General features: G+C 36.4%; 1 protein-coding gene across 3 annotated transcripts; it reads left to right on the forward strand.

Annotated features, from left to right (window-relative positions):
• Nucleotides 1,520–17,915, forward strand: LOC109215184 (putative late blight resistance protein homolog R1A-3). Of its 3 annotated transcripts, none has more exons than XM_019379200.1 (4): nt 1,520–1,703; nt 2,238–2,358; nt 2,494–2,580; nt 14,209–17,915. In XM_019379200.1, the coding sequence occupies exons 2-4, from the start codon at nt 2,299–2,301 to the stop codon at nt 17,647–17,649; spliced, it is 3,588 nt and encodes a 1,195-aa protein (XP_019234745.1). In that variant the 5' UTR covers nt 1,520–1,703; nt 2,238–2,298; the 3' UTR covers nt 17,650–17,915. The 3 variants fall into 3 exon arrangements, with proteins under 3 accessions (XP_019234745.1, XP_019234751.1, XP_019234759.1); XM_019379206.1 differs by lacking the exon at nt 1,520–1,703 and adding an exon at nt 1,848–1,986; XM_019379214.1 differs by lacking the exon at nt 1,520–1,703 and adding an exon at nt 2,018–2,111.

Here is an 18,473-nt window from a genome sequence, read left to right on the forward strand (position 1 = left end):
GGGTACGCGATCGCGTAGAGGAAGTGAGTCAGATGGGGTCCAAGGTGATTTGTGCATCGCGTTCGCGTAAGGTTATTTCATTTGATCATCGCGTTCGCAGGATGTTGGTCGCGTTCGCGTAAGTGTATTTGTGAGGTCTTCAATATTTGCTCTTCGCGATCGCGAGGCTTGTGCCGCGATCGCGATGAAGAAAGTCAGAACTGGGCAGAAAGCTTTTAAGTTATTTCATCCGCGATTTTGGGTCATTTTTCCTCCATGGTTGATCATTTTGAGAGCTTCTTGGTGGAGATTAAAGAGGGATTCAAGGGGAATCGATTGGAGGTAAGATTTTTGAACTTAAAACTCGTTTCTATTGTGAAATCCACCTAGAAATTCATGGAAACCAAGCCTAAAATTTGAAGAACTAGGGCTTGAGAAATTGGATTTTGATTTGGGATTTGAAGGACCATTTGGGGTCGGATTTGAGAACTTTTGATAGGTATGAACTCGTAGGGAGATAAGGAATCTAATGATGTAAAAATTTCTGAGTTTCGAGAAGTAGGCCCGGGGCTCGGGTTTTGATAATTTCGGGAACTGTTGTGTCTTGTTTATCTTTCAATTCGTTTGGTTCATCTTTACTTTATCTGTTTGTTGTGCGAAACCTAGTCGACTAAATTCACACTTAGTCAACCAAGCTTTAATAGACCACATTCTCCCCCATGTAGAACCCGATTTCTTGTCGATCCAGTTTCTCGAGCAATTGCTTTTTTATTTTGGCATCAATCTAATGTCTTCAAGTGATATGATGTATCACTGGATCGATCAAACAGATACTCGAGAATTTTAGGCATTTAATTAGAAGCACTGGTGTACATGTTTTAAGTAGTTCCCACGATGTCTTTTCATCTCAATCGTAATCACCTCCGGGATATTACAAAAGCCAAACGAAATCCAAGTTCCAGCAATAACCTGAAATTTTCTTAAGAATGTAGTTGTGTGTTTTTTGAGGAGAAGGAGAAAAGAATCAGACTATTTTATTGTTTTGTTCTGAACGTGTATCCCTTTTTGGTTGCAAAGACATGTATTTAGGAATAGAGACACCTCTTCAAAAATATAGTCACTTTAATTAAATGAATACTTCCTTCTATCCTCTATAAATCATTAACTATTCCAACAATTTTTTGTTGTACTTGTATAAAATTGGTTAGATCGCATCCAACTTTGCTTCTAATTGGCTTAGAAAATAATTAGATTATTGGTGTAGTTATGAAGACGAGTAGAGTATATCAGATTACAGGTCATATGTCAGGACAAGAGACGTGCAAATAATTTTCACAATAGATTAATTAAGAAGATTAAGATGATAATGGGCATTAAAAAAATCAGAAGTCGATGAATTATATTTTAATATTATCTTGGAATTGTCAATCTTGATCTAGCTATTTGTTTCTTTTTTTTTTTTTTCTGTTGGTGGCTTTTCATGGTTGATTCAAGAAAACAGCCTGGTGCTGACACCCCACTAATGTATACTTACTATATATATCTATATACGAGTAGAGTATGTTAGGTTACAGGTCAAATGTCAAGATCCAATAGACGTGCAAATAATTTGCATAATCTATTAAGAAGACTAAGATGATAATGTGTATTAAAAAAAACTTCAGAAGTCAATGATCTGTGGGTGGCATTTTAAGTTCTTCTGTCGAATTACTTGAAGTCGAAAGGTAAGATTATGTGATTGATCTCTTATTTTATATGTTCTAGTTTTCTATATATGTCCCCTAATTATTGCCTTGGTAGTAGGCACAAATAGGAAAAACTGTTGTAATCTATGTTGCGCGGACTCTCCAAAATGTAGCCGCACCCGTGTCGGATCCTTCAAAAATACACTACTTTTGGAGGATCCGACACGTATCCGGCCACATTTTCGGAGAGTTCGAGCAACATAGGTTGTAATGGTAAATAAGCAGGACTAGGGAAGAATATATATATATTATGTGATGATAGGTAATGTTTTGTTGAATATTTTTTTTTCTTGTACTTTCTTATGTTTGTGATAGCATTTTTACGTGTGATTAAGACTAACATTTCTGGTGTTAGCCAGAGACCAAAATTACTGTTCATATAAATGGGTATTTGCTACTCCTATTATATTTCTATAGTCTTGTAGCCCATCCACTTATGTTTTATGGTATAAAATATGATATGGCTCAAATTAAATTTGTTTCCTTCATTGACTTTTTGTATTCTTCCATTAGATCTTGAAAGGAAAGGGAAGGATCGGAGAAGCACTTGGTTTGACAGTACTGAGTTACAATAATGGAAAGAGGAAAAGAAAGTGAAGGAGAAAGAGAGAAAGGACAAGCAATAAAATTATCGGTATGTCATGTCATACAATATATTTTCATAACACCATATATATTGCATATGCCTCACAGATTCTTCATCTCACTAATGATATGTGTGAATTACCTAGTGTGCATGTCAAACGTGTTTTTTCATTTCTAATATCAGAAAAGAGAAACTCTCTTCAACTACTGTGGAGGATTCCTTGAAGCGGCCTTCTACAAAATACTGGGACTATGTTCTACAACTGATCAGGTACGATTTTAGACTTTGAAACTTTATAGTTATACTGTTGACAACAAGTGTAACAATTAAATAAATGGATCTTGGAGGAACTTTGTATTCTTGAATATGTTTTCTTTCAAATTATATTTATATACACTTGTTCTTACTCATAGGTAAAAGTACATGGGGGTGAATTGTTTATTTTTAAACTTAATAGCTGTCAGTTGACTAGTTTTACGATTAGTCGACTGGATATAAGAACTTGATACTAGTAAACATAGAATTTAAGATGCAGAAATTAAATGCAGGAATTAAAGACACCGGAGTTTTTATACTGGTTCAGATTCAATGTGAATCCTATTCCAGTTCCCTTGGGTTGCAAGTGAGATTGGTTCGATCAAATCTACACCGATCGCTTAGTTCCTATTTCACTCGTTTATTTTGATACAATGCTTCACCAGTGTTGTTTTCTCTTTCTTCTCTAACTTGTTACACAACAGATCTAGTAGAGCTACAATATTTGTTTGTAGTAGAATAAAGAGAGGTATTTGGTTCGATCAAAGTATATGGCTCTAGGGTACTGATACAAGTTTAAATACTTTGAGAGAGGTTTGATTTTTGGAAAGATTTGCCAACCGAAGAGATTTGATCCTTGGCGAGAAATTGATTCTTTCCTAGAATAAGGTTATACAGCAACGGCTATGTTTACAAGAGACATTAATTATTTTCCATATATGCTTCCCGGGATCTTGCACCTTCCAGATTTGGATACGCTCGATTTATTTGATTCCTTAAGTATAGGCATGATTGATTTCGTCTTGGCTTTGATTATTTCTCTAATTCCGGATTGCCTTCCTTGATTCCTTCCATCTCGTAGCTCTCCATTGATTGCTTGATCTTTGCTAATCCCAGATTGCTTTCCTTAATTTCCTTGATTGATTGCTTCCATCTCATAGCTAACCATTGATTCCTTAATCATCTCTGATTGATTCCTTCAGTCTTTGAATATTGTCCATAAGTTCCTGCACATAGAACAGATATATATTACTTGCATCAATAATCAGATCTAACAATCTTCCCCTTTTTAATGATGACAAAATAATATATATGTATAAACAACAGTTGACTTCCTTGTATTTTACTCTCCCTCAATGTTTGCAGTTGAATGGTCCATGATTATAGTTGCTATTGCAATCCCCCTCAAGGTATGCTGGTCTAAGGTTGTAGTCGACTCATGATACACAAGATCTAACTTACCCTTTAGTCGACTAAACTTTGTGTACTTGTGCAAATACATATACATATACTGTGCAAATACAGTCTCCCCCTTTTGGCATCATCAAAGAGGGAATCGGTAGAGAAAATTACGAACTAAACCAAGGTCTATACCATTATATGCAGCAGAGTTATAGCAAATAAAAACAACCAGGACAAGACAAAAGAAATTGTCCAACGACTGATTTAACAGTCCAAAAATAGCACAACAAAAAAAATGTCTTAAACATTGATATTAACGACACTGAAAGTAGGTAAGAGTATTGCAGATGGCCTCCTTCAGTTGGTCAAAGCTGGCATTGGTTGAAATGCTCATTCCATCAAACCTGTCATGAACCTCCTTGAATGTTTTGACAGCGTTCTCCCTTACTCTGAGAACAACAACTCTTATCTTGGACACATCAAACCCTGTTTCTTTGGAAATGGAATGAATGTCACCAGCGGTGGACTAAGTGGTTGTAAGTAGATCTTTAATTGCAGAGAGTTGGTTGTCAATGGCATGAAGCTTTTCAGCAAGGTTAGGATCACTAGGGCTAGGATGAGAGGCAGAAGGTTTAGGTTTGGAATTTATTGGAGCATGCTTGACTTCGCCTTTGTGCTTCTTAACCCATGACCCTTTCACACTCACATACCCCATACTTGCAAAAGCTCTAGAATTGTAAGATTTCGAAACAGTGATAAAAGGATATGCATATAGGGAAATTTGGTGAGCTTCCAGGATATGAGAGATGGCCATACCATAGGGTAGACTAGTGGGATCTTCTGCACTTTCAATCATAAAGGTGATGACCCATGAGGATAACTTGGTTTTGAGTTTGGTCACAAGTCAATAGACCAAAAAGGTATCTCTTTGAGAGAAGGTGGACAAGGAACCAGTGCGAGGAAGCAGAGTAGTTGCTACGATATGAGCAAGGACTCGAGTTTCAAAACTAACATCACTGGGGCCTAACTAGTTGGGGAGGGATTTAGAAGAACACTCAGCAATACATCGTTTAGCTTGTTCAAAGGAAATTTCAAAATCATCGGGCCAGGTATTTTTGAAAAGCATGGAGAAACCAGAACACTTACACTGAAAAAGTGAATCAAACATGGCACAATCAAGAACAATGCACTTTCGTAACGCCAAAGATTCCAACTTATCAGGTTTACTAGAGCGAAGATTAGCATAAAACATCTTTACCAGGGGTTCATAGACTTTAGGCGGAGGAACAGAGGAACTTTGACCACCCTTGATAAACGAAAAGCTCTTTTACCTTACACTTTAGGGCTTCCATGTCATCAAGGCCGACTACCCTTCCATGAGCAATGGGCTTGTCTTTCAAAGCAATGAAAAGATCCATGTTTGGAGAACCCTAGAAAATTTAGGTCAGATTCTAGGGAGCTAGAAAGATCTATTTTGGATTTCTTTGGAGTGGAGGAAACAGGGGGGTCTTCCATAGGTTGTTTACCTAAAGCTTTTTCTCCTAAGATTCGAGAATGATCGGACAAATCATCCTGCGAAGAAGCGAAACCTTCAGAATGGTGGGACCCTAGGTCTACTGGTTCTTGGGGCATAGGAGGGGGTTTTGCTTTGGAGCGGGTACTTTTTCTGATGGAAGCAGAAGGGGTTTTAGAGTGTTTAGCCATTGAAGGATTTTGGTTTGGGCAGTTCTTCTGAGAAAGGCTTTCTAGATGATGGAGACGAAGGGGATTCAATAGATATCTCTGCCTTAAAAGAAGAGATTATGAACCTTCTGATGGTTGAGTACAGAAAAGGAAAAGGCGTCAGTTGAATGGACGTGATGATTGGCTTTCCATCTTTGAACGCTGCAACTGATGTGAAAGAAGAAGAAAGAGAGGGAAAACGGAGGCGTAATTAATGAAAAAGTAAGAAACAAAATATTAGGCCTACAAAATTAATCTGATTACACATAGGTCCTAAAATTTATTATTAATGCAAGTAATTCTCTTAAAGCACAAAACATATCCTCTAATAAGGGCTTAGTAAAAATGTCTACTAATTGATCGATTGTTCCAACAAAAGATATTTCTATGTTTCCTTTAAGAACATGATCTCTAATAAAATGATGCTTGATATCTATATTCTTTTCTCTAGAATGATGCACAAGATTTTTTGAAAGACATATAGCACTAGAAATATCACAGAAAATTTGAATAGGCTTAAAAAATAATTCATAGTCACCAAGTTGATGAGACATCCACAGTAGTTGTGCACAACATTATCCAATAGCAATGTATTCAGCTTCAGTCATGGATAGTGCAACTAATCCTTGTTTTTTACTGTTCCAAGATATCAAAGCTTTACCAAGCAATTGACTATGTTCCACTTGTGCTTTTTCTATATTCCTTATCACATGCAAGATCAGCATCTAAAAAACCTTCTAACTTAAATGTATTAGAACGAGGATACCATAATCCGCGAGAGACTGCTCCAATGAGATAGCGAATAATTCTTTTTACCGCAATCAGGTGAGACTCCTTGGGAGCTGACTGAAACTTGGCACATTTACAAACGCTGAACATAATATCTGGTCGACTAGTAGTTAGATAAAGAAGAGAACCAATCATTCCACGATACTTAGTTTCATCAACAGATTTTCCCTGTTCATCTTTTTCGAGACTTGTTGAGGGACTCATTGGAGTGCCAATAGGTTTGTCATTGCTCATACTGAATTTTTGGATCAACTACATTGTGTATTTGGTCTGACATAAGAATGTTCCTTCTTCAGATTGTTGAATTTGGAGACCGGAGAAGAACGTCAGTTCTCCCATCATGCTCATTTCGAACTCGCTTTGCATAAGATTTGGAAATTCCTTGCACCTAAGAGGATTAGTACTACAAAATATAATATCATCAACATAAATTTGAATAATGAGATTACCTTCTGATGATATTTTAATAAACAAAGTAGTATCTACTTTACCTCTTGTAAACCCATGATCAATAAGAAAAGAACTTAATCTTTCGTACTATGCTCGTGGAGCTTGCTTCAGCCTATACAGTGCTTTGGTTAGCTTATACACATGATATGGAAACTTTGAGTCTACAAACCCAGGGGGTTGCTTCACATATACTTCCTCTTCAATGAAACCATTTAAAAAGGCACTTTTAACATCCATCTAAAATAACTTGAATCCTTTAAAGGATGCATACGCCAAAAGAATTCGTATAGATTCAAGTCGAGCTATTGGGGCAAAGGTTTCGTCATAGTCGACTCCTTCTTATTGTGAATATCCTTGAGCAACTAATATGGCTTTGTTTCTTACAACCTTTCCATCCCCATTGAGCTTATTTCTGAAGAACCACTTCGTTCCTATCACGGGAGCGTTTTTAGGTTTGGGTATCAATTTCCATACTTGATTTTTGTCGAATTGATATAACTCTTCCTGCATCACTTGCATCCAGCTTGAGTCTTTAAGAGCTTCCTCTATTTTTTTTGGCTCAATCTGAGAGATCAGTGATATGTTTGCTTTCTTCTTGAGAGCTCCCCTGGTTTTCGTTCCATCATTTGGATCTCCTATAATGAATTTTTTAGGATATTCAAGTTCACTTCTCCATTCATTTGGGCGAACTGTATGAGCAGTCGACTCCTTCGGTGGTTTTGGTGAATTCTTGCTGGTTTCATTAGTTGACTCTATCAGAACGCCAGATCCACCAGTTGACTTTTGCGATTTGCTTGTCTCCTGACGTTCTTGAATTTCATCTTCATCGCCTGCAATAATACCTTTACCTTTCTCGACCGAGGAGTTATTTTCATCAAATATAATATCCACAGATTCTTCCACACACATCGTGCTTTTGTTGTATACTCTAAAGGATCTACTATTTAATGAATAACCCAGAAAAATACCTTCATCACTTCTTGGATCAAATTTTTTAAGATTGTCCTTACCATTATTGTGAATGGAATATTTACTTCCAAAGGGATGAAAGTAACTAATATTAGGATGTTTACCTTTCCATAGTCCATAAGGGGTTTTCTTTAGAATTGGCCTTATGAGACATCGGTTGAGAATGTGACAAGATTTACTTACTCCTTCTACCCAGAAATGGTTTGGTAGAGAATGATCTAGTAGCATCGTTCTTGCCATATCTTGTAGTTTTCTATTTTTCCGTTCCACAACACCATTCTGTTGGGGTGATCTTGGTGCAGAGAAATTATAAGTATATTCCTGATCTTTACAGAAATCTTCGAATGCTCTGGTTTCAAATTCTCCTCCATGATTGCTTTGGATTCTTGCAATCAGATATCCTTTTTCTCTTTCGACCTTCTTACGGAAAACCTCAATGTTTCTTAGCGCTACATCTTTTTGAGATAAGAAAATCACCCAAGTAAAACGTGAATAATCATCAACAATAACAAAAGCATATCTTTTTCCTCCTATACTAGGAGTTCTAGTAGGCCCAAATAAATCCATATGAAGAAATTGCAAGGGTTTAGAAGTAGATACAATATCCTTGTTTTTGAAAGAGTTTCTAGTTTGTTTTCCAATTTGACAAGCATCACATATATGATTTCTAGAGAAATTCAATTTAGGTAAGCCAATAACCAACTCTTGCTTGGAAAGTTTTTCTATCAGATGCATGCTTGCATGACCAAGTTTCCTATGCCATAACCAAGGATCATCAGATATGGAAGTTAAACAGATATGGCCATCAATATTTTCAAAACCATCAAGAATGTAAACGTTTCCATACCTTTTACCTGGGAGGATTGTTTTACCTATCTCATTTTCAATAGCACACCCTGTTTTCTTAAACTTTACCTCATATCCTGGGTCGCATAACTGACTTATGCTCAGAAGGTTGTAATTAAACCCATCAACTAGATAGACCTCAGTGATATCACAATTGTTATTGAAGGGGATTGTTCTGGTACCGATTATTTTTCCTATTGAGTCATCGCCAAACTTAACACTTCCTCCGTCTATTTCTGTAACTTCCTTGAACAGGTTTTTATCACCTGTCATGTGACTGGAACACGCACTATCTAGGTGTTATTTTCCTTTGTGATTTCTTCTATGGTGTTTCCTGCAAAACATAGTGATTACTTTTTTTTAGGTACCCAAGCTTGCTTGAGTCCTGGTTGGTTAGTGTTACTAGGTTCAGGATCATTTTTGAGTTTCCAAATCCATCCTGAAACATTTGACTTACGAAAACGACAAAAAGAGTATTCATGTCCATTTTTATTGCAGTAGTGACACGTAATTCCTGACCCATTTTTGGGTCTTTCAGTTGTATTAGTACTAGCAGACTAAGTTCTGGATGGTCCTTTTCCAGTTCACTTGTAAGTCGTCTAGTTTGACCTGATAGAACTATGACTAGTGGATATGCACATGCCATTGAGTTGCATTTGAAATTCCTCGAACTCCTCTTGAAGTACTTCTTTTTCGATTTCACATACTTCATGTTTGAGTTTCCAGTATTTTACTTCTTTGTTGAGTCTCTTTAGTTCATCCATCATTTTTTGAGACTCTTTCAAAGTGAGATCAAGAATATCCTGCAATTCATTACATCTTTCAAAATTATAAGACCTTAACTCGCTTGTTTCACCTCGAGCCATGAAGCAGTTTTCATTGTTATCTTTGCATTAGTCGTCTGAAATATCCTCATCTGTCCAGCATCCTGAAAGTTTGTTCATATCGTTTTTCAGAATTGTCATGAAGCAAAGATTTGCTACTTCTTCGTGCTCTGAAATGTCTTTATCACTCCAGCTTCCAAATGATTTATTTTTGTTGAAACCTCTGGAGATTTTTCTTTTTGGATCTGGACATTTGGCTTGAATATGTCCAAATCTTCCACACTCATAGCATTCTCCATCATTCTTATCTTTTATGTTGTATTTCCTGGTTCGCCTAGGTGGAATCCTTCCTCTTCTTGTATTCCTGAATCTTCTCATTAAGCCATCCATGTTTCTTGACATCATAGCAATTTCTTCTTGAAGAGCTTCAAGATCATCATTGATATTATTCTCAACTATCTCAGTTGTGGCCTTGAATGCGACTGTTTTCTTCTTTTCTGCTTGGTTTGTTTTCTTGAGATGTGTCTTTTCGAAGGCTATGAGTTCTCCACAAAGTTCATCATAAGATGATTTAATCGGATCATGTGATTCAAGTGTGACTACTTTAGTTTTCCAAGTGGTTGGTAAGCTTCTAAGGATCTTTCTAATTTGATCACCACTTGAATATTGTTTGCCGAAAGCTTTTAGGTCACTAATGATTTTACTGAATCTGGAAAACATTTCCTCAATGGATTATCCTCCTTTCATCTGAAAGAGTTCATAATCGTGAACCAAAATGTTGATATGTGTTTCCTTCACTTTGTTTGTTCCTTCGTATGTAACTTCAAGCTTATCCCACATTTCTTTGGCCGTATCACAACTGGAGATTTTTTCATATTCTTCACCACTTATAGCATTGTAGAGCAAATTTCTTGCCTTGTTGTTGACTTGCACAACCGCCATTTGCTCATCTGTATATGAGTCTATATCTTCAGGATCAACAAGAGGTTGAGCATCAGCCGGCAGAGGATAGTTCCCCTTTTTTATGACTCTCCACACTTTAACATCATATGCCTTTGCATATATATCCGTACGTACTTTTTAGTGGGAGAAATATTATCCATTGAAGTATGTTGGCCTTACTTAGGAAGTACCTTCTTGGAAAAGTGCTCCTATGATAACTTGATTAGCCATGATCTTTTCTCACAATCAATTAAGCAAAAAAGAAAAGTGTGAGTCTTGCTCTGACACCAATTGAAAGTACAAGAGCGGGGGGTGAATTTTTTATTTTTAAACTTAATATCACTGTCAGTTGACTAGTTTTACGATTAGTCGGTTGGATATAAGAACTTGATACTAGTAGAATTTTAAGATGCAGAAATTAAATGCTGGAATTAAAGATAGCAGCGGTTTTATATTGGTTCAGATTCAATGTGAATCCTAGTCCAGTCCCTTTAGGTTACAAGGGAGTTCTTTTTCAGTGAATGAGTTTCTTCGAGAGTACAGAGAATGGTGTGATCTACACCGATCGCTCAGTTCCTATTTCGCTCATTTCTTTTGATACAATGCATCACCAGTGTTGTTCTCTCTTTCTTCTCTAACTTGTTACACATCAGATCTAGTAGAGCTACAATGTTTGTTTATAGTAGAATAAAGAGAAGGTATTTGGTTCAATCAAAGTATATGGCTCTAGGGTACAGATACAAGTTTAAATACTTTGAGAGAAGCTTGGTTTCTGGAGAGATTTGCCAACCCAAGAGATTTGATCCTTGAAGAGAAATTGATTCTTTCCAAGAATAAGGTCATACATCAACGGCTATGTTTACAAAAGACTTGAATGATTTTCCTTATATGTTTCCCGAGATCTTGCACCTTCCAGATTTGGATACGCTCGATTTATTTGATTCCTTAAGTATAGGCATGATTGATTCCGTCTTGGCTTTGATTGATTTCTCTAATTCCGTATTGCCTTCCTTGATTCCTTCCATCTCGTAATTGTCCATTGATTGCTTGATCTTTGCTAATCCCAGATTGCTTTCCTTAATTTTCTTGATTGATTGCTTCCATCTTGTAGCTAACCATTGATAACTTAATCATCTCTGATTGATTCCTTCAGTCTTTGAATGTTGTCCACGAGTTCCTGCACATAGAATAAATATATATTATTTGCATCATTAAAATCAGATCTAACAATTGGTAGTATGTAATGAGTAAGAATACCATGCACCATCCAACAACATTTCTTAAGAATTCTCGTAAGATGAAGCCTTTGAATTGATGATAATGGGACTCTCAGCAGTAATTTCACTTACCTAAAACATAGGTAATTTTTAACTTGGTTTTTTTATTTAATTATAGAAAGTAACCAAATATTTAACAAAATATATTCGAATTTAGTCGAAAACTACAACTTATATGCAATTTGAATATAATTTTTTGTTGTACACTATTGAGATGTTAAGGCATTATGGAAGTTAGGTCCATTGTTAAAATTTAATTGGAGAAGGGTCGAAACTACCCCTATCGTTTATTAAATGGTTTAGAAATACCCTCTGTCCATCTATTCGTCTAAAATTACACACCATGTTATTTTTATATCTAAAAGTACCACTCTTTTTAACGGTGCAGCACGTGTGCTCCATGTCTAATGTGTTGTCATTTTTTTATTGGGTCGCGTGGCTCTTGTTTAGAATCCAAATACTCTCCCCATTCACCAAACCCGCCCAACTATTTGCCCGACCCATTATTATCTCTTTTTCTTAATCTTTTCCCTTTCTCTTTCTTCCTTCTTCCTCTAATGGGTTAGAAATGAGAAGTTTTGGCTGGGTGGGAATCAAATGGGTAAGAAAAATGGAGACGATCCTTCGGTGGGGAATCTGTCGGCGACTCCTCCAGCAAAAGCCCAAGTTTTAACCATGATGTAATTTGGGGAAAATTTTCTATTACTGGTGAAAACCATGATGTATTATCTCAACTTTTTTGCTATGTAATTCTTGTAGCTCTCATTGAGAGCCACCATTCTATGAAGATTTTAACTTCTGATATTCACGGTGGAAAATACAATCCATAAAAAAGTTGACTTAATAGCTAAAAATTATAAGAATAAAAAAGGTTTTCAAGCACACGACCTGAAACATAATTTTACTTTCTCGATCTCGAAGCAGTGACGACTATTGTATGGAAGCCATGAAACATAAATACATTTTGCTTGAAGTACATAATGTAGCTAGAAGAGGCAGAATCAATCGGTTTTAGTAACCCGCCCAGCAGTTTTGCTAAGCCCGTTTTGTTAGCACGAAAAATGGGTAAATGGGTCGGATCAGGTAAATGAGTAATAAATAAGACCCATATTTGATTCTTGGTCAATAATGCCACGTGGCCCAGTTAAAAATTGTCACCTTATTAAATGAAAGACCCACTAATTCTGTCGTTAGTCGAGGGGTATTTTTCTTAATAGAATTAACGTCGTGTGTTTTTTAAACGGATAGATGGACGGAAGGTATTTATAAACCATTTAGCAAACGATAGGGATAGTTTAGGCCTTTTTCCGTAGTTAATAGTACAATTGTCAATAGCTGTAACATTATTTTAGAGATAAGTAGTTAGTGAGTGATTAGTGAATTGTATATAAGTACGTGCAGTTACTCTATACAATCAGATTATCCAATATTATCAAGAAATTGTGTTCCCTTTCTCTCTTCTTCCTCTGCTTCACTTCTGATCTTCTATGGCTTATAAGATTCTCTCACCCTGTGGTCGACATTCCATTCCCCTTAGTTTCTTCAACATGGTATTAGAGCTCGGCTCAACTTCACCAATGCCCATTACATTACCATTCAAGATATCCTGAAAAATGTAGAAATCAGGAAAGAAGGCAACAAAGCAACTTCATTCCTTTGTAATCCTTGAGACAGATAGCAGATTGTATTTGAAATATGGAATGTATAAGACATTCTCCAGTGATTTATTTGTGAATACTGAAGAAGCACCAGTGTGACTAATAGGGATTTGTTCACTCTTAGGGTATCGTTGCCCTAAATCGCACATTCATGTATACACGTCAATGAATTGCGGACTTGTGATTAACTATCAACTGACTCTAACTTATCTAGTAAAGAACATGCTCAAAATAACTTTTTTTTTAATTCTACTAATTAAACTTCGTAAAATAAAAGAAGAAAATAAATAACTAACACACTTAGCATGCAGATTTTAATTCAATAAGAAATAATATTTTAGTGTTATGATCAGCTAACAATCCCTATGAATTCTTCTATTGACCTTGCTTATTAATTTATCTGGATTAACCTGCAAGAATAATAATACTCGTAGAAATTTGACAATTCCTATTATCTTATTCAATTTGTTCTAAACCCTGAGATTAGGGATAAAAAATGCACAAATGCATTAACGACCTTTGCACTAACTGGCTAAGAAATGCGAATAGGTATATTTGTATCCTTATTCGCATATCAATCTCTAATGCCTATGTTCAAGATCGCGCTCTATTCAACCCTATATCAATCAAGAATTTCTTTTATCAAGTTCTACCTAAGATTCATAAATAGTAATTCCTCCGTCCCAATTTATGTGACACCATTTGACTAGCATAGAGTTTAAGAAAGAAAGGAAGATTTTTTTAAACTTGTGGTATAAAAATAAAACATATGTGGCTATAAATTATCTCATTAAGGGTTAAAAAAAAATATAAAGCAAAATTATTTCTAAATATAAAAAGGTGATATTCTTTTTTGGGACAAACGAAAAGTGTACGAAACATTTGGTTCTTTGAAAATTTTCTGCAGCTATTTTAGTTGCCTGTACAGAGCAAAATATTGCACGATAGATATGGAAATTCGATGAATGTTTGGTCTTTTGGCAGGTGTCGTTTTCTGCTCTTCGCAAGGTGATGGAGAATCTTGCTAAATCAAGTGGCGCCATGACGGAGGAGCAGTTGGACTTTCTCCTTCTGAATCTCCATCATCTATCCAAGTATCGTGCTGAACAAATTTTTCCTTCTGTAAATGAATATGAAATTCTTCAGATTGTATGTGGCAACATAAGAGATTTCCATCGGTTGAAAATGAATGGCTGCGTTGAGCATGAGATAATTGAAAATGTCTTACCTCACTTTCAACTAATGGCTGAGAGAATAGGACACTTCCTTTTGGATGATGATGAATTAATTGATAGAGACTATAGACTCTCAAAGCCAGCACATCTACTCTTGAACATTATTCCCACTCAGTTGGAAGTTATGCACATGTGTCATAAAAATTTGAAATCTTCAACATCAGCAGAAGTTGGACGCTTCATTGAGCATCTCTCAGAAACCTCTCCAGACATTCTTCGAGAATATCTCATTCATCTACAAGTGCATATGGTAAATGTTATTACTACTAGCACTTCAGAGGCTCGAAACATTCATGTCATGATAGAGTTCCTATTAATCATTCTTACTAATATGCCAAAGGAGTTTATTCATCATGACAAATTATTTGATCTCTTGGCACATGTTGGAGAACTTATCAGGGAGGTATCAACTCTTGTTCGTTACTTAGAAGAGAATTCCAGAAATGAAGAGAGTACCATTGACCATGCAACTTTGGACTTGATGGAAAATATTGAACTCATGAAAGAAGATCTCAAACATGTTTACTTAAAATCCCCAGACTCGTCTCAACTATACTTCCCTATGAGTGATGGATCCCTCTTTATGCATCTTTTACTCAGCCACTTAAACGATTTGCTCAATTCCAATGCTTACTCAGTTGCATTGATAAAGGAAGAAATTAAGCTGGTGAAAGAAGATCTAGAATTCATAAGATCTTTTTTGATAAATGTTGAGCAAGAATTTTATAAAGATCTCCGGGCACGTGTTTTAGATTTGGCATTTGAGGCAAAAGATGTCATTGATTCAATTATCGTACGAGATAATGGTCTCTTACATCTTATTTTCTCACTTCCTTTTGTCATAAGAAAAATCAAGCTTACCAAAGAAGAGGTCCCTAATTTACTTGACAAGATTCAAAAGAATAAGGGCCTCATTATTGTGAAGTCTCCCACCAAGCATGTTGAAAGGAAGTCTTTAACAACTGGTCAAACAATCGTAGGTTTTAAAGAGGAGACAGATTTGATTATTAGTAAGCTCACCAGTGGACCGAAAATGCTAGATGTCATTTCGATCACTGGTACGCCGGGATTGGGTAAAACTACTCTGGCTTACAAAGTGTATCATGATAAGTCAGTTTGTAGTCATTTCGACATTCGTTCATGGTGTACAGTTGATAAAAAATATGACGAGAAGAAGTTGTTGGAGGACATTTTTAATCAAGTTACTGGCTCAGCTTCGAAATACAGAGATAATATTGATGTTGCTAATGAGCTACGGAAACATCTGTTTGGAAAGAGGTTCCTTATCGTCTTAGATGACTTATGGGATATTGCAGCATGGGATGAGTTAACAAGACCTTTTCCGGAAGCTAAGAAAGGAAGTAGAATTATTTTGACAACTCGAGATAAGAAAGTGGCTTTGTATGCACAATGCCACAGTGTTCCTCTTGACCTTAGATTGCTAAGGCCAGAAGAAAGTTGGGAGTTAATAGAGAAAAGGGTCTTTGAAAATGGAAGTTGCCCCGATGAACTACTGGATGTTGGGAAAGAAATAGTCCAAAATTGTAAAGGGCTTCCTTTGGTGGTTAATCTGATGGCTGGAGTCCTTGCTGAGAAGGAAAAGAAAAGGACTGTTTGGCTTCAAGTTCGAAATAATTTGCATTCCTTCATTTTACAGAATGAAGTGGACGTGATGAAGGTTATAGCATTAAGTTATGACCTTTTACCAGATCACCTAAAGTTGTGCTTGATTCACCTTGCAAGTTTTCCGAAGGACAAAGCAATTACAGTCTTTACTTTGAAACTTTTATGGCCTGCTGAAGGATTTTTGGAACAGAGAGAGATGAAGAGTGTGGAAGAAACGGTTGAGGTTTATCTGGATATTTTAATTTCCAGTAGCTTGGTTATTTCTTTCAATGAGAGAGGTAAACACCCAACTTGCCAAATTCATGATCTTGTGCATGACTTTTGTTCCATAAAAGCAAGAGAGGAAAAGTTGTTTGACTTGATAACTTCAAGTGCTCCATCATCATCTTCTTCTTTAGATTTGATGCCACGTCAAATGGCCATTGAATATAATAAGGATCGCTTTTGGGATAGCAATTTTGTGTTGTTCGATCCAAAAAAGAGAAGGCATTCTGGTAAACACCTCTATTCTTTGACCATAACTGAAGACGAGTTGCACGACAGTCTTTTGGATATATGTCACCTAAGGCACTTGAGGCTTCTTAGACTCTTGCTCCTGCATCAATCTTTTATCAAGGTGAATGATTCTTTGCTGAATGAAATATGCACATTGGTCCATTTGAGGTTCTTATACATTAGGACAGAAGTTAAATTTCTGCCCTCCTGTTTTTCAAATCTCTGGAATCTTGAAACATTGTGGGTGAATAACGATGGACCACCCTTGGTACTACTACCGACAATTTGGAATCTTGTAAAGCTGCGAGTGCTGGCCATATATGATTGTTCTTTCTTTGATTTAGATACAGATGAACCAATATCGATAACAGAGGACTCAAAGTTAGAGAAGCTGAGAATATTATGGGGACTCAAACTTTCCTATTCGAAAGACACGGAGGATCTTTTCAAAAGGTTTCCCAATCTTCAAGAGCTTAGTTTTAATCTCAAGGAATCTTGGGATTGCTCTACAGAACGATATTGGTTCCCGAAATTGGACGTTCTAAATGTACTAGAATCTCTCAAATTAACTTTTGAAAGTTCAAATGATAGTGCGCCGTCTGTAGCGACGAATCGGTTGTGGGATTTTTTCCTCCCTTTGAGTTTGAAACTATTGATGCTGCTTAAGTTTCCTCTGACATCTGATTCACTATCAACAATAGGAAGACTGCCCGAGCTTGAAGAGCTGTACCTTGTAGACACAATCATGGAGGGGGAAGAGTGGAACCTGGGAGAGGAAGACACCTTCCAGAATCTCAAATGTTTGACATTGCAGCGAGTGACTCTTGCTAAGTGGGAGGTTAGAGAGGAATCCTTTCCTGCTCTTGAGAAATTACGACCGTGGGAATGTCCTAAGCTTGAGGAGATTCCCCCTAGTTTCGGGGATATTTGTTCATTGAAAAGTATCGAACTGTGGAGGAGCCCTCAACTTGAAGCGTCTGCCCTGAAGATTAAGCAAGAAGTTGAAGATATGACGGGAGAAGACAGGATTCAGGTCGTTGTTGACGGGATTCAGGTCGTTGTTGAGTGATTAAGTCTTGAGCGCTCTTACCAAGGGAAAATATGTGAGTATAGACGAACTTATTACCTCCTCCATTTCATTTTATGTGAAAGAGTTTGCAGAGTGCATGTACATCAGCTTTTGAGGCTAAAGATGCATTTCTCCATGCTATTTCACTCCTTTTCTTTTACTCTGTTGTAATTTTCTTTACTGTTTCAGCAAATGTGACGAGTACTCTCAATTTTTCTTCTTGAAATACTATTACTTGAATGCATATTACTATATGATTTAATTAACACTGGTGCGACCAACCATATAATATCTGTTGTTAGCCTGTTACCTTGTTGGTTAATAAGATTAAGGTTAATGAAGCAAAGGCCAAAAGACTTCATTTGCTCAATGAAGGTTTTACTTCTATAACTCATATAGATTGTGGGAGTTAAGTAATGAAGAAAATGATGATCATTGTTACTTCTATTGTTGATGATCATTCTCAGATGACATGGTTATACCTGTTGAAGTTAAAAATGATGTCATTGTTATTTGAGAACATTTCTGCAATTAGTACATACTCAGTTTAATATAAATGTGAAAGTGCTTAAATAAGACAATAGAACATAATTTGTGACTCATGACTATCAGGAGTATTTCACTGATCATATATCTACACACCTCAGCAAAATGGCATAGACGCGTTCTGGAGGTGCAAAGGGCTCTTAGATTTCAATGGTACATCCCTTTAAAATTCTCGGGTCATTGTGTTCTGGCAGCAACTTATATTATAATCTCCCAATGTTCCCACCATCACAAGCACTGCAACTACACGAGACTCGGGCAAATAAATGCAGGAGAAA

Source organism: Nicotiana attenuata, chromosome 2 (assembly GCF_001879085.1).
Source record: "Nicotiana attenuata strain UT chromosome 2, NIATTr2, whole genome shotgun sequence".
NCBI lineage: Eukaryota > Viridiplantae > Streptophyta > Magnoliopsida > Solanales > Solanaceae > Nicotiana > Nicotiana attenuata.